Source organism: Lagopus muta, chromosome 1 (assembly GCF_023343835.1).
Source record: "Lagopus muta isolate bLagMut1 chromosome 1, bLagMut1 primary, whole genome shotgun sequence".
NCBI lineage: Eukaryota > Metazoa > Chordata > Aves > Galliformes > Phasianidae > Lagopus > Lagopus muta.
This window is the reverse complement of record NC_064433.1, coordinates 93051961-93067645: the sequence shown is the minus strand read 5'-3', so window position 1 is coordinate 93067645 and position 15685 is coordinate 93051961. Positions and strand designations below refer to the sequence as shown.

General features: G+C 36.7%; 1 protein-coding gene across 3 annotated transcripts in view; it reads left to right on the top strand.

Annotated features, from left to right (window-relative positions):
• CADM2 (cell adhesion molecule 2) overlaps nt 1-15466 on the top strand; it is a 611269-nt gene extending 595803 nt beyond the window's left edge. For all 3 annotated transcript variants that reach the window (XM_048941288.1, XM_048941298.1, XM_048941279.1), the window contains 2 exons: nt 9540-9665; nt 11204-15466. In XM_048941288.1, the coding sequence (XP_048797245.1) occupies nt 9540-9665; nt 11204-11322 (245 nt within the window). In that variant the 3' untranslated portion in view covers nt 11323-15466. The remainder of the gene's footprint in view (nt 1-9539; nt 9666-11203) is intronic.
• The last annotated feature ends 219 nt before the right edge of the window (nt 15467-15685 follow it).

Sequence of the window (15685 nt, the reverse complement as noted above, 5' to 3'; positions counted from 1 at the left end):
AGTGAACAGCCTTCCTTGGATCAGTTACCCTAACCACAAGTATGCCTGGCTAATCTTCTAGAGATGTATTGACAGATAAAATACGCTATTAACTGCCGAAGAGGAAATTCTGTTGCAGTTATTCATACTGAGTAATCTCACGGCAGATTAAATTGCTCTTCAGCATGACTAAGGTGACAGATTCTGGCTGTAAGTGGATGGTTTACTGAGGTATTTTGATGTTGTATAGGTTTATAATTATTCTAATCTGTTTTGGTAAGGAGAACTTAGTATGACCAGCATAAAGAATTCATTTGAACAATAGCTTTTCTTCCAGCATGGAGTAAGTTTTAATTAGAACTGTTCTTCAAATAAATTAAAACTGCCTTTCTTTCTTCTGCCTTTCTCCCTTTGAAAACTTTCCTGAATTGATTAAATCCACCATACCTTGTGCAACTGTGGATCCACTCATGCTTCTCTGTTCCTTATACAACCGTGGATATTCTCTGCTAGCTTTAAGTCTGCTTCTCTGCCTTACTTACTTCTGCCATTGGGAACAACTTCCTCTATATCTACACTTTACTGAAGTTCTACATTTGTTAAATATCATTTCTTAGCTGAAAGTTGATCTTTCTTGCACTGCTTACCTGAGGTAGAAGGTTTAGTTGAGCTATACCGTGGTACTGATTAACTCTGAAAAACAATTTGTGAGGGAGTTTATACATAAACATAAAAACAAAGTGGCAAAAAAAGTCATTGTGGGAAGTATTATACTACTTCCCAGAAGCTACTGGCTAGCAGAATTACTTTCTTAAGTGCTTTGAAGGATTATCTTTAAACAATCTGATCACAGTTTGTGATGTGTAATTGTGGTGACAAGGCATGGCTTTCTCATTGTCTGCAAATGATAAGACTGGAAGAGACCATATGGCAGCAAGAGGTACCTGAGTTCAGAACCTGCTGAGCATACACACACACTCCCCTTCTCATACAGACATTTGTCTGCATGTTCTGCTTGGCAAGCTGAAATCTGTAGGAAGTGACCAAAAGTCACAGCTGTAAAGTACTACAACAAAGAGAGCAGGAGAGTTCACTGGCATCTCCATTTTCTGTGTTAATTAGGGAATTATTCATTATTTATATAGATAATTAACTTCTGGTGTCAAGAAAAGGAGTTGTGCATACATATGCACACCTACTCCAGCTGGTGTCTGTCCTTAATTGTTGATGAAGAAAACAAAAAAAAAGCAGAGATCCTCCTATGCTTATTGATGGAAAGTCATTAGAGGAAAGATGACGCAAAATGCAGTTTTTTCTCAGAAAATAGGAAATCATGCATCTTGACTTTCTAGGTAGGGTTGGCTTTTTTTTTTTTTTTTTATGTCTAATAGGCTGTAGTTTCCAAACTTCAATCTGCTTTGCTTTGTTTGTACAATGGAGGGAGACACTGAGCATTCTGGAACTTCAGAAGAAGATGAAAATTAAAATGCTGGAAGCAGAGTTAATCCATCACCTGGCTGTTGTGCTGCAGCCTACCATATAACTCACTCGGAAAGACAGGCTTAACAGAAATTTTACAGTCATTTCTGCCAGTTTTCTGTTTCCCCACATCCCCCTTCTTTAGTAGCCAGAAGTTATAGCTGGATTGTCTGCAAGTATTCATTCTCTTCATTATTCTCTACAAAAAGAAAGATGAAAAGTTTGCAGATATTAGGCTTTTTGTTTGTTTTTCTACGACAAGGTCTAAAGAAATTAATGAGTTTATTGAAGGACGAAATATAATGTCAATAAGAGAAGTCTGTTGTGTACTCTAATTAGAAGACGTGTTCCCTTCAGAAAGCTGGAGCTTTTAAAGAACGATTGAAAAAGAAAAAGAAAAAAAAAGAAAAAACTTTGAGTAACTGTGTCAATGAAATAAAAGACAAGGCAGAAAATCTGGAACGAGGCTCTAAGGACCCTAGAAAATATTAAATTTTCCATTTCTTACCCAGTGTAGATATACAGCTCTCTTATTAGCACCGAAAGAAAAAAAATTAGTAATAGATATGGGCAATATTTTTATTTACCTTGGACAAGGGCCCCTTACTCACGAATACACATCAGAAGATGTGATGTTTTACCTTCACTGAAAGAAATCTCAGATTCATGAGAACAACATGATCTCTCAAAAGGAGCTGTAGATTCATCTGTTGACACATTAGTGGGGCTTTTATCCTTCTGGGATGTGGGCTCTTCTTAATAGCAATGTATATATAATTCAGTGCTATGGGGGAAGAAAAAAAAAAAGAAGAAAGAAAGAAAAAACATTTAGAGGCAAAATGTGACAAATGTGCTACTGCGGTAATACCAGAAGAAAAGGCTATCAATTCTTTTGAAGGTTTACAAGTGAACTTTTTTTCTGTCTGTCTTCTCTATGGTTGATGATGTTCTCCTATTAAAACAGCAGTTTATATATGCTGCATATTAGCACTCTGTTTTGTTCTTCTTTGCTTCAGGCACTGAAGTAAAAGGAAGGCTGTCACATATTTTAAGTTCAAAACTGGTTAATAACAAAACACATTTTCAACAAATTTCACTACCAACCCCTTTGGGCAGCTACTCTTTGCAATTTAAATGAGGGTTTAGAAAACTTTCTTTTCCTCCTTAACAATACTTTCACAAGTTTCAAGTACATGTATTTTAGTGGTTAGTGGCATATTACAAAATGAGATTAAAAGTACCTGTTTCAGCACTCCAGGCCAGGAAGGGAAAATTGAGCTGTGGGGTGCCCAAATGAAGATGCTAAAATGGGTAAAATTTCCTCACAAGCACTTATCACAGACAGCACCACAGCTACTATTCCTATTCCTAAATCAAACACCTTGTCAGCTGTCAATGCAGCCCTACCTACTATCCATATTTGTGAGTAAATTCCTTTCTCTTTTTTTTTTTTTTTTTTTTTTTTTTTTTTTTTTTTTGGTTGACTGATTTTTAAACTGAATTATCTAAATGCTGCAGCATGAGCTGACCGATTATGAGACAAGAAGGCACTGGGGAAAGAGTTGAGGTGTTACAAATGTCTCCTAACGGTGTGAAAAGCTTCAAAAGGGACCTGTGCTTTATTATGTGCCAAAGAAATCACAATGGGGAGAAACCTTTATTGAAAAATTGATTCAGGGCACAGATTTTGTATGAAGCTTTTTGTCTCTATTAGGGTTTTTCTAAAGGCATCCTTCCTGCAGGTTCTCTGATATCTAATGAGGTCTGAGCTCCTGCGGCATCCTGTTCTTTCAGGATAGTTACAGGAAAACAATGATCTTGAGATCTATACTGTCTCTTAAAATTGGTTGTAATTGATCCGTAGTTCCTAAGTAAGCAATTTGAAGAGAATGAAAGAGCATGATCACAAAAGCTCTCTTTCTTTAGGAAGCTCAGCTGAAATATGTCTTAGTGAAGGGGAATATTTCTAATTTAGCTTATATTCACTGGTGAACTTCTCAAAATTCAAAAGGAAGAACTAAAGAGTCCTGTCCATTACTTGCTTTCTGTAATTTTAGCATTTTATTTCACAAAGGCACTTAAAAGTACTCAAACATGTAGATGTGGTTCCTTGCTAGATTTTCTCCAGAAGCTTTCATTGCTTTCCACTGCACATTCTCACCTTACCCTTCTTCATTTGCATAAACTCAACTCTCTTCAAATAGGACAGACTGGGGTTTCTTTTTGTGCTTTGGATCTCCTCAACCCCAAATACACATTGCTTTATTGATCTGATTTTGTGCCAGGCCCTTTAAACAGTGTCTTCGCCCAAAGTATGAATGCTTTGCAAATTGTACTGGGAATGATAACAGGCCCTGGAAATTGAGAAAAGGAGGAGGAATTACTTGAAGAGATTTTGCTGCCACATAAATTGGGACTTGGTGCTACACCACAGGATTTCTTGCTGGAACAGTCCTATTTTGCCTAAGTAATGGATTATTCATGAAATCAGTAAAAGTGACTGTAGGCTGGGGGTTTCAGCACTTGTCAGAAATGGGACATCCCTTTTTTTTCCCAGCCTTAAGGAACAGTTATTTTCAAATAATGTCTGCTTAATTTGTCTTCATTTTGAGAATGCATTTTAAGCTCTGGAGCAAATTATAGCCTTTATTTCCAATTTTTCTTTTAGTATAAATGGTCAAAACAAATGATTACTTTAGGTCCCTAAAAGCTGAGCATGTCATACTCAAAGTGATTTTTGTGTAACTTTTTTAGTTCATCACCAGGGCTAAAAATTAAGCTTTACAATAAAGAGGTCTACTTGAGCATATTCCCCAAAATATGCTACCATTTCAGCATACACAGCTCTTTTTCTCCCATTGCTTGGAAAAGGGTTATGTGACCCCTTCCTGCAGCCTGCTCAGTCAAGTCAACTGTGCATAAATAAAAAGGAAACTTATGCAGGAAGAAAATGAAATTAGATGGATAATTATCATATACTTTATGCAAAAGCATGAAAAACTGTTTCAGCATTTCTCTGCTTAGCTAATGTGTGAAATCACATAAAAATATTCTACGCTGAAACTTAGTCATTCAGTCAGAAAATGCACTTATCTCCTTATTTAATAGGTGTAAAGTCTTATCCAATGTGTTTCACTTCTTAATGAATGATCTATTACTTTCCTCTTACTCATTTTAAGTATGTTATCTCTGTAAGTCTGTGAACAAACAGTAATGGGTAAATCCGAGAAGCTGAAAATGTCACTGTATCAGCAATCAGTATTTCGAAAGTACTTCCTAAATTTAGGACAGAAAGGAATAAAAAAGACTCCTTAGCTTTACTGGCATTGTCTTGCTATAAGATTTCTTTAGTCCAATCAAAGAGTAAAATAAACAGTATAAGAACTGATCTTTGAAGATCAGACTAATAAAGATCTTTGAATTTCTGCATCTCAGGCAATTACTATTCTAGTTTATTGTGCTCTTGCAGTAGAAAACAGTCTAACAAACTAATCCCTTTTTTATTTCTTCCCTTGATTATGAGAATTTATTGCACAATTGTATAATTAAGACATTATTTACTGGAGTTACGAGTGTGGCAGGCTAAGACCAGGTAAAACTCATGAAGATAATAAAGGGCATCCTCCCTGAAGAGAGCTGGTAATAAAAACGCCTAGAGCACTTGGAAGATTATGTATGGTCACTCTATAAATATCTAAAATACAAAATGCTATATTTTCCAAACCCCTGTTTTTCTGTCTTTCGGCTACTGTTCAGGAACATTTTGACACAGTAATTATTTATGAGATGGTAGATAGTTCCAGATCTATAATTCAGGCATGGGGCTTAGGTCATTTAATGAATGGCAAATGTATAGTGCATTACACAGCATGCATAATGTAGAGCATATTTATATTTAATGTTAACATTATTTTTCAATGAGGAGAAAATTTCTATGAGAAGCACTTCCTGTTCATAGCATTGTTTATATTGTGCAGGTTTTCATTTTGCTATGAAAGGATGCTTGTTTCCCCCAAAAAATATTGGCTTCTTGTGAAGATCTTTCTCCACTTCTTTCCCTTCCATCCATTCCTTCCTTTCATTTTTTTTCTTTTAAAAAGGTTATTTTTTCTGTGGTAATAATCACTGAATCATAGAATGGTTTCGGTTGAAAGGGGCCTTTAAGATTATGTAGTTCCAACCCTCCTGCTATAGTCAGGGACACCTCCCACTAGACCAGTTTGCTCAAAGCCCCATCCAGCTTGACCTTGAATGCCTCCAGGGAAGGGTCATTCACAACCTCACTTGGCATCCTGTTCCAGTGTCTCACCACCCTCACACTGAAGATTTTCTTCCTAACAGCAAGTCTAAATGTACCCACTTGCAGTAAAAAGAACATTTTCCCTCCTCCTGTCATTACATGCACTTATAAAAAGTTTCTCCCCAGTTTTCCTGTAGGTCCCCTGCAGATACTGGAGGGCTGCTATGAGGTTCTCTTGGAGCCTTCTCTTCTCCAGACTGAAGAGCACCAACTCTCTCAGCCTGTCCTCATAGGAGAGATGCTACTGCCCTCTGATCATCTTCATGGCCCTCCTCTGGACCTGCTCCAACTGAGTCATATCCTTCTTGTGCTAGAGGCTCCAGAACTGGACACAGTACTCATGAGGGCAGAGTAGAGGGGTGGGGTCATTACCCTCAACCTGCTGGCACACTTCTCTTGATGCAATCCAGGATACAATTGGCCTTTTGGACTGCAAGTGCGCATTGCCAAATCATGTTGAGTCTTTCATCAACTGAGACCCCCAAATCCGTCTCCTCAGGGCTGCTCTCAAGCCTTTCTCCACCCAGCCTCTGTCTGTACTTGGGATTGCCCCACATGAGTTGCAGGACTTTGTACTTGCCCATGTCAAACTTCATGAGGTTGGCATAAGCCTGTCCAGGTCCCTCTGGAGAGCATCCCTTTCCTCTGGCATATCATCTGCACCACTCAGCTTGGTGCCATCTGCAAATTTGCTATGGTGCACTCAATCCCATTGTCCATACAGCCTACAAAGACATTAAATAGCACCAGTCCCAGTACTGATCTCTGAGAAACACCACTCATTGCCAGTTTCCAATTGGACACTGAGCCGTTTAATGCAACTCTGAGTGCAAACATCCAGCCAATTCCTTATCCAACAAGTAGTCCATTCATCCATTTTTCTCCAATTTTGTAATCAGGATGTTGTGCAGGACAGTGTCGAAAACTTTGCGCAAATCCAGGTAGATGACGTTAGTTGCCCTTCCTTTACCTACCATAACTCCATCATGAAAGACTATCATCTTTATCAGACATGTCTTGCCCTTCATGAAACCATGTTGGTCACCACAAATCACCTCGTATTTATTTTCCATTTGCCTTAGTAGGGCCTTCTGGAGAATCTGCTCCACCGTCTTGCTAGGCACAGAGGTGAGACTGACTGGCCTGTAGTTCCCTGGATCTTCTTTTTTTGGCTTCTTGAGAATGAAAGTAGTTCATAGACAGTTTCTTTGTGAATAGACTTCTGTGACGATATTTATCAATATAATCTTACAAAAATTGAGAAACATAAAGTTCTCTCTCAATGGCAATACAATACTATTTTTGCATTTCAATGAAAAACTAAAATTTAAGGCTAAAAATGTCAATCTTTAGGAACAGTAGAATCTCATTAATCTTCATCATAAGCAGTCCACTGCATCAGGTGTGCTAAAGGAAGGACCTACATGCTGGAAAGCGCTTGAGGATGAAAACACAGGCATATTCACTTCAGTGTATAGTGATTACCTTTATGTGACAATTTCTGTCTGCAGTGCTTATTAAAGCTCACATAAGAGTGATGTGTAAATCTGGGTATTGAGCTTGTATGCTGCAATCAGCTTTTCAAAACGTACCTCTGGATGAAGTGCAATGCTAGTCCTTCTCTGTATTATACTCTACATCAGGAAGGATATTATCCCTCAAAATATTGCCTTTCACTTGTTAATTTTAATGCTACTATATTAGCAAGTATGTAAGTATATCAGTGGGAAAACAAATTCATCCTGCTCCTGCCCAGTTTCTGGGGAAGAGCATCTCCTGCAGATTACATACAGCACTTATGGACATTGCTCCTCCTGAGTGCCAAAATTGGTGCTGCTTTTTGCTGCTGGAAGCAGGTTTACAGCAACTTTGCCACAGGCACCACAGAAGGAGGAATTTGCTAGATGGCTCAAGCAGACTGAAAGTCCTGCAGCAAGCTGTCACCTTCCATTTTCTCAAGTGAGTAATCACTGCCTTCTAAGCGCTGTTGAAAGCAGAGCCTCTGCAAGGCCTGGGGAAGGATGGCTGTGGGCTCCAAGCTGTGGCTCTAGCAGGATGAGATTTCAGCCCTCCTCTTGCCTTTTCCCGCAAGGCTGCTGGCACACAGAGATGAGGGTCCTTTTTGATCAAAATAGAGCCGATGGCCTTTTGAATTGAACCCCCCTCCTCAATATAGCGAGCCAGAATTTTCATGAGGATGGAGAAGGGGCAGGGACAGTGGACTTTATAATGTGTTTCTAGCTTTCTTGAGGCCCCTAACTAGTTTGCTGTGATGTCTGCAGAAGTGCTGTGGCCATTTTTCCGTAAGTCCTCTTAGCAGCCAGAAGACAGCTGGGAGTTCTGAAGCCAGCAGCAGGGGAGGAAGCCATGCTTCAGGGTTTTGGGGACTGTAAAGAGCAGAATGGTATCTATTACCATGACCCATACTGCTGTGTGCTCCAGCAAACTTTGAGTTTCCATGTGGCTGATGTTTTGCAAAGAGAGGGGAAAGCATACCTCTTTCATTTCATCTGAATAATGCTATGTTAATACATACATGTGTATGTAGATATATAAATACATCTCACCATTAAACGGTGATCTTGGTCAGCATAATGTAATTGTGGTGTCACACAATCACACTTCCTAAGCATTATCAGAGGCACTTTAATTGTCTTTGCAGGGTAGCCTTCTTTTATCTGTAAATATTTTTTCTGCCTTTCTGTTTTGCAAAAAGAAATTGTTTGCAAACTACTTGTAGAATATAAATGGCTGCTACAAGGGAAATGCCCTTGAAACAGTGTGTATAGACTGACAGCAACATAGAGAACATGCTAATAGCATCTTGAGAGAATTGCTATTACCATGTAGCTGAGGCGCTTTCATCAAAACAGAAATCTTAACATGACTCTTTGATGGAATATTTTCTTCCTTTTGCATATTTCAGCTGACAAAGATTGCTCATTCATTGTTCAAAAGTTCCAGAGAATTACCCACCTCTAAATAGTGTCATTTCCCAGTATTCTTTGCAACATTCATAAAGCACCAGCCAACAGAATAGACAGGTGACCAGCACAGAAGACTCAAATCTGACAACATTCATTGTAGCACCTTGTCCAGAGTTAGTAAAGTGGACATGAGAATACACTGCTGAATATATTACAGCTTGTTCCGTTTGTGTGCTAATTGAGTATTCATAGTAAACTCTCAAACCGAGGCTTGAAAATGAATGATGATCTTTCAGGTTGCCCGATACCTTTATCTGACCAAATTCATGCAGACTCAGCCATGTGCAGAGGGACTTTGCAAGGCTGCACTTTATCTGCCTTTTTATTTCTGGTGCAATAGGATAGGAATGAGAGGAAGAGAATATATAAGGGTTCCCCACTGAGAATCAGGTCTATAAATTATGTATTATGCAGACACTATTCTGCTGATGCTATCTGATCCCCAATTCTCGGTTCCTTGTTTTTCCTTCTATAAATAGCTGTGGCCAGGTTTTCAGTTGTAAAATGACGAGGACAAAACCAGAAACCTTTCCCATTTAATAACCTCTGCCAAAGAAGAAGAAGGTAATATTTTTCATAACTGTGATGTCCTCAGGGCTTTGACAGTCTGGGAATACAAGCGGCACTGTGTTGTTGATAAGATATGGGTAGTAAATGTGGGAATAACCATGCTAAATATTAAAGAGGGAAATGCCCTATTTTCAGGATGATCAGTGTAAAACTTGGTATTGTGATTTTTTCCTGTCAGTTTTTTTCTGTGTAGGACCATTTTTGGTTTTTGTTTCTCCCTGTAGATCCAAATGCTTTGGCTGGACAGACCGGACCTGACCACGCTCTAATAGGAGGAATAGTGGCTGTAGTTGTCTTTGTAACGCTATGTTCTATAATTCTCCTTGGTCGATACCTGGCAAGACATAAAGGTAGGATAGATTTAGTGGAACTTCTATCCCTTTTGGAAGCAAGGCATGATTTCACTTGGGAATGCTTTTCCCTTTCACCTTCCCCCATCTGATGAATGGTTTGGACAAGAAAGCTCCATTCACACTGTAATCATGAGTGAAGTCTCTGAATTTCTGTCCAGTTTTTCAGTGGACTAGCTAAGGCAAAGGATGTCCAGTTATGTGTTCATGTCACAAATCACTGATTTAGAGTGACCCTTGATTTTAGCCTTTAGCTCTAGACACCTGATTATATAATCTTGTAGTATTAACTAGTATATCAAGTCAACAGATGCATGTTTATATACATACACAAGATTTTTCTTGTGCTGATACTTCTAACAAGCACTAAAAAAATAATTTTAAATACTGATTGTGAAATTCCAGATCAGTAGCTCTTTTGCTAACGGTCCCACCAGAGTAAGAGTTTCATTCCCAGGTCAAGCTTTACCTTATGCAGGGGTTTCACCTTAAGAATTCTATTCCTTTCATTGTGAATCCCCACCACCAACAGAGATAAGAGGGATGGAGTGACACTGACTTCTGACTAAGCCTCTCTGTGATCCCATTTTGACCTAGTTAATTCCGAAATCATTTTGTGAGATTTAACCTCTGAATAGCTTGCGGACTGGGTTGTTAAAACCCAGTTGATTTGCTTATCCTCACCAAAAAAAAAAGCCTAGAAGAAAGGATTAGTATTGGTGTTAACTCATTAAATCATTTAGGTAGGATAATCATATGGCTAGCAGACATCAGCTGATGCAAATAACATTTTAATTTGATTGGACCATGTAGGGGAAAAATAAACCTGTAGAAATGTGCCTCTTTTGTTTTTCATTTCTGAACAAAAGCATATAAATCTTATGCCAACATAAATTACATTTTTCATGAAGGGGCAGGTGGTTGTCAAGGTCAATACTTTTTATTCATTTCCTGATCATGAAAATGTGTGCTAGTATAATATGAATGGATTTAGTTAGCGAAACTACCTCAGTTTTGTAATTCCTGGAAATGACCGTAAAAGAATTCAGTAAAATTTAAGCATAGGTAAAATCATGTAAAAAGAAGTACAAAAAAGAAGTGGTCTTTTTTTTTTTTTTTTTTTTTTTAAGCATTTATGAATATCTAAATCTTCAAAGTTGATTTGATTTTTGTGAATAGTTGTTCCATGAAATAACCAAGATTTTATCTTTTATTCTATAATTACAAAATATATTGCATACTACTGCAGTTACATAAAAGGTGGTCTTCTCTTAAGGTATTTCTTTAATTTGCTATGAGTAGATGTGAATTTGTGCATGTGGATTACCAGTGTTAATACTACAGATATTTCATGGACAAAGTAGAAAGCTGAACCTACCAGTATCATTCATACTAAAAATGTAAAAGTATCCATCCATTCATGAAGCAATTGGAGCACTGTTAGAAATGTACTTCCTATAATACAATGTAAATCTAAAAAAAAAACCTAATCTTTTTTCTTTCTTTTTCTTTTTTTTCTGTTGTACTGATTCCTATAGGAACATATTTAACAAACGAAGCAAAAGGAGCTGAAGATGCACCTGATGCCGACACAGCCATTATCAATGCAGAAGGCAGCCAAGTCAATGCAGAGGAGAAAAAGGAGTATTTCATTTAGATACAGAACTAGAATCTTGGAGTTTTACTTATCAGGCTGAATGGTGGAGAAAACTGGCTATCATTTTTCAGACTTCATTTCTGCCATATTCTGCTATCTTTATTAACTTGCATACCTGCTCTAAGTAGCCAGTTTATACCAACAATCAGCTCTTGACATCCCCATTCTATAATTACAGCATTGTGTATAAAGCAGACATTTCTTATTGCCTAAAATTCATATCCACTGCTCTCTTAACATACAGTGCTTGAATATACAGCCTTAACAATGTTAATCATCATCTTAATTCAAGTTTTCTACATTTTTAAATGTTATACAGCTTTCTTCTTTTTCAGTTTCTTTTACCATGATCCCTACTAGTATGTCATAGAACAATATTCATAACAAATACTATTAGGTAAGGACCTAATTTACTTACATAAAATGTTAAGTCTAAGACTAGAGGTTTACAAAGAATGTTTTATACATGTCTATAATTAAAAAAGCAACTTGTTTTTGAGACATATGCCCTAGGAAATACAAACAGAAGTCTTTGTAGAATAGTTTTTTGTGTGCTTGGATTTGGTGGGATAAAAAACAACTATCCATCCACTAAATTTTTTGTTTTGCTTTGCTTTGCTTTATTATGTTTTAAATGGTACCTTGACAGCAGTGCCATGTTTCAGTGGTAAAATCATGCTGAATAGCTAAACTGATTCTGCAAATTTAGATAATAGTGCTTCATTTCAAACAAATTTGTCTTTCCATTCTACTGCTTTTTTGGGATTACAAAGATTAGAGATTTGTTTTGTGTGTGAGTAATTTCTGTTTTTGTAATTTATTTGCTTTACATGGACTCACCTGCCTACTCAAATTTGAAGCATTCATGGGGCATGACTGCAAGACATTTTAGTATATGTATATAGTGCATATAATAAATTCAATTAAACATTGTTTGATACATATTTAACTTTTTTGGCAGTAGCTAAGTCAGTCACAAGTAGGCATTTTCTAATGTCCATTATATCCCTTTAGATATGACTCAAATAAATATTCTGAGTAGGTAACATGTATAAGTATTTTTTTTGTCTGTATGTCCTAGCACTGTTCAGCAGCAAACTTTTCTAGTTCTTGTTAGTTTTTCTTTGTTATACAATGGAAGCACAATGTTATATGGAAAGGTAGTTTTATGCTAACAACCAGTGCACAGCCTCAGGTTTTAAATTACAACCACATTTGATTACAATCCTTAAAAAATACTATTGAGTTGCAAAAATTATCAGTTTTTAATTTGGCAGTTCCAGAGCTGCTTCTCTATGTTGGTTTGCCAAAAAAGAAAAAAAGAAAAAAAAGTAAAAAAAAAAAAAAAAAAAAGTAAAAAAAAAAAGTGAAAAAAAAAAGATAGAAATGTTAAAACAAAAGATATATGTTTTGTGTATACAGTAAATGGACTAATTCTTTATATTAAATTCCTGTCTATGCATTTTGTGAGGTACAAACTTATGTCACCGTGAATGATAGAGAATTCCTGCCATGCTTTTAGCTCCACAGTGAAAGTCTCTGTTTGGATTATTTCTGAATTTTTTTGTGTAATTGACAGCTGAAAATCACATGCTCTTAACTGCGACAACAAAACACTGTAAGCCCATTGGCTTATTTCCTCTTCCAATGAAGTAACAAGGTTGCCATAACAGCTCTTAGTAATGATTCTACACTGGAGAATGCAAGTTAGTCTAGATGGAGTTTGTTGTACTCCTGAGTTTTGCACCTTTGACAAAAGAATATTTCTCTCTGGTTGCTGTACTTGTTTGTGAAGCCTAAAAGCATGATGGTCTACTGTAAAGGACTTTCTCCTGGGATTTTATTTTTGTGTGGGAAAGGGAGAGTTTGGAATATGACATCATGTAGTATGGAAAAATGGAAGATAAAGGTGCTGTGTCAGATTATTTATCAAAAGAGTATAAACCTTTTAAGGACAATACTAGAGTATTTTAATTGTTTTTGTTGAAACATTTATCTTGTTAATTTCAAGAAAATAGGGTGACGTCAATCAAGCAGCACTTTTTTTCAAAATATACAGACATAAATAATATGATGTGGTTGAGTGTTAACATAATAAATCATATACAGTATGACATTTTAAAGAAATTAGTCTGCATTGATGTGATTGCATGCTTGTTTTTACAGTTCACTCCATACCCATCTGTGGAAAAATGCAATAATATGTTAATATAATATGGTAGTTTGAGAGAACCAGGTAGGTGCTACTAGACACATTGAAAACTAGTATAGGTTTACAAGATATTCATGTCTTTCAAAACATACACATGTAAAAAGGCTGGCAAAGGAAGTCATTCAGTTTAGTACCAAAAATATGGATTCTTGCCACAACTGTAACTCCCAGTTAGCCACAGTAAAGTGTCACACAATGCAAGGTTTCATTTCAGTACCTGGGGCCCAACTGAACTAAGCATCTAAGCACACACTCAGTGACAGGCATGGGAGAAGTTCCATTGAACTGTAAGGCACTATTCTTACGCATAAAAAGAAGTGCTTCCCTGGACAAGGGCCTTATTTGCTCAAGTGGAATTCCCCAGAAGTATGATGTTTATGCCTTTTTTTATTCTTCCTAATTCCAGCTTGTTCGAATAGTAGAGTTGTTACTTGAACTGTTGCCCGATGAAAGTCAGGCAGGACCTCCAAAAGCAGAATTGTTTTGAACCATTTTCTCCAGCAGTATAAAAACAGCATTTAAACTTTACAAAAAAAAAAAAGAAAAAAAAAAAAAAAAGAAAAAAAAAAGATATGAATTGGACAGTTGAAATGTATTATTTCATTGGTTTCCAATTAAAACTAATCATATGTGCTGATTTTTAATGCAGTTGATCTTTCATTATCTTGTACCTTGTGATGTCACTTACATCTGTGCAAAGCAGGTGTAAAAACCACAACAAGCAGCCATAAATGGCAAATTCTGACTGGGTAGCACTTCACAAGCCTATCTAGTCCTCACAGATTGAAATTACTGTACCAAGTGTGAAGAGGCATCATTCTCTTTTGTAAGCAAAACCATGCCTCAAAGCTAATGATTTTCAGTAGGCTGGTTTTTAAACCAGTTTTCTGTTTCCTTTAGTCAAGATCCCATTCTGAAAGATTGCTTTGAAGATGGCTGCAAGGTACCCAGCAAATGCATGAAATGGAGTCTCTGAATGGGAAGACATTAGCCAAAATATGTGTGACACCCTCTCCCTCACTCCCATGCAGAGTAGTTTTCTCAAAACCAGGTAGCTAGTTTCTGCCAGTGTACTGTTTACAATGTCGGTTGCTGATTATTTCTACACTTTTAAATGTTTTTGTTTTTTTTTTTAATTTTTTTTTTTCCAATGTTTGAAGAACATTCTCATGATTTGGACAAGAAAGCTGTGCATCAGAAGACAAGGGGTGCATCCTCACACTCTTTTAGCATCATCAGACAAATCAAGAAACAGTTTAGGGAACCTGATGTTGAATTTTGAGGCTCAGAATTTTAAGCTAGAACACGTTAAAAAGCTTTCACATTTCTTAGGAGTGGTTCATCTTGCACTGAGACTCCCTCTATAAAGGAATTTGTGGAGAAAACCAACTTTTCTAAATAAGACATGAAAGTTAACATCTTGTGTATTTTCATGACAGTATACTATATATATATATATATAACTATTTCAATGAAAAGAAAGGACAGAATCATCTGTAATTATGTAATTCATGATTGTAACAGCACTGAAGTTACCATGTACGCACATGTACAGTAGCTCTTTCAGCAGTTACAGCGTAGATACATGTACTTCCCTGTAACATAGCCGTTATAGTGTAATTTAGTGCCACTTATTGTAAAGTGTTACCAAAAGGAAAACAGAGTTCTTACCTTTATAATTCCATTCAAATTAAAGGTAAATTTATTAAATTAGCGCTGTTAATCTGATACGATATTTCTTAATTAAGGAGGTGATTTAAAACGTCATGCTCACACTGCAGCTTTCCCCACTGCTTATCCAGACTCCTCCAAGTATCTGATCTCTACACTCCAAGGAACTGGTAATCTGTGATGAACATACCAAAATCCAGCTACTTCTACTTTAATTGAATAAGCTGTAGAATAGAGAAAAAAAAAAAAATAAAATAAAAATATGCGAGTAATGCTTTTATTAAGTGGCACAAAGTACACACTAAAAACTATGCAAAAATATAGGTGAATATAGTGTATTTACATGTAAGTATCTTGTACTTGCTGTGTATGGATTTTGGAAAACCATGTAATTATAATATGCATTTTGATTATTTCAAGCAGGGGGACAACACTTAACAGTCACAAGGAAAATCAGGAAGGTACACATACAAGCAGCAG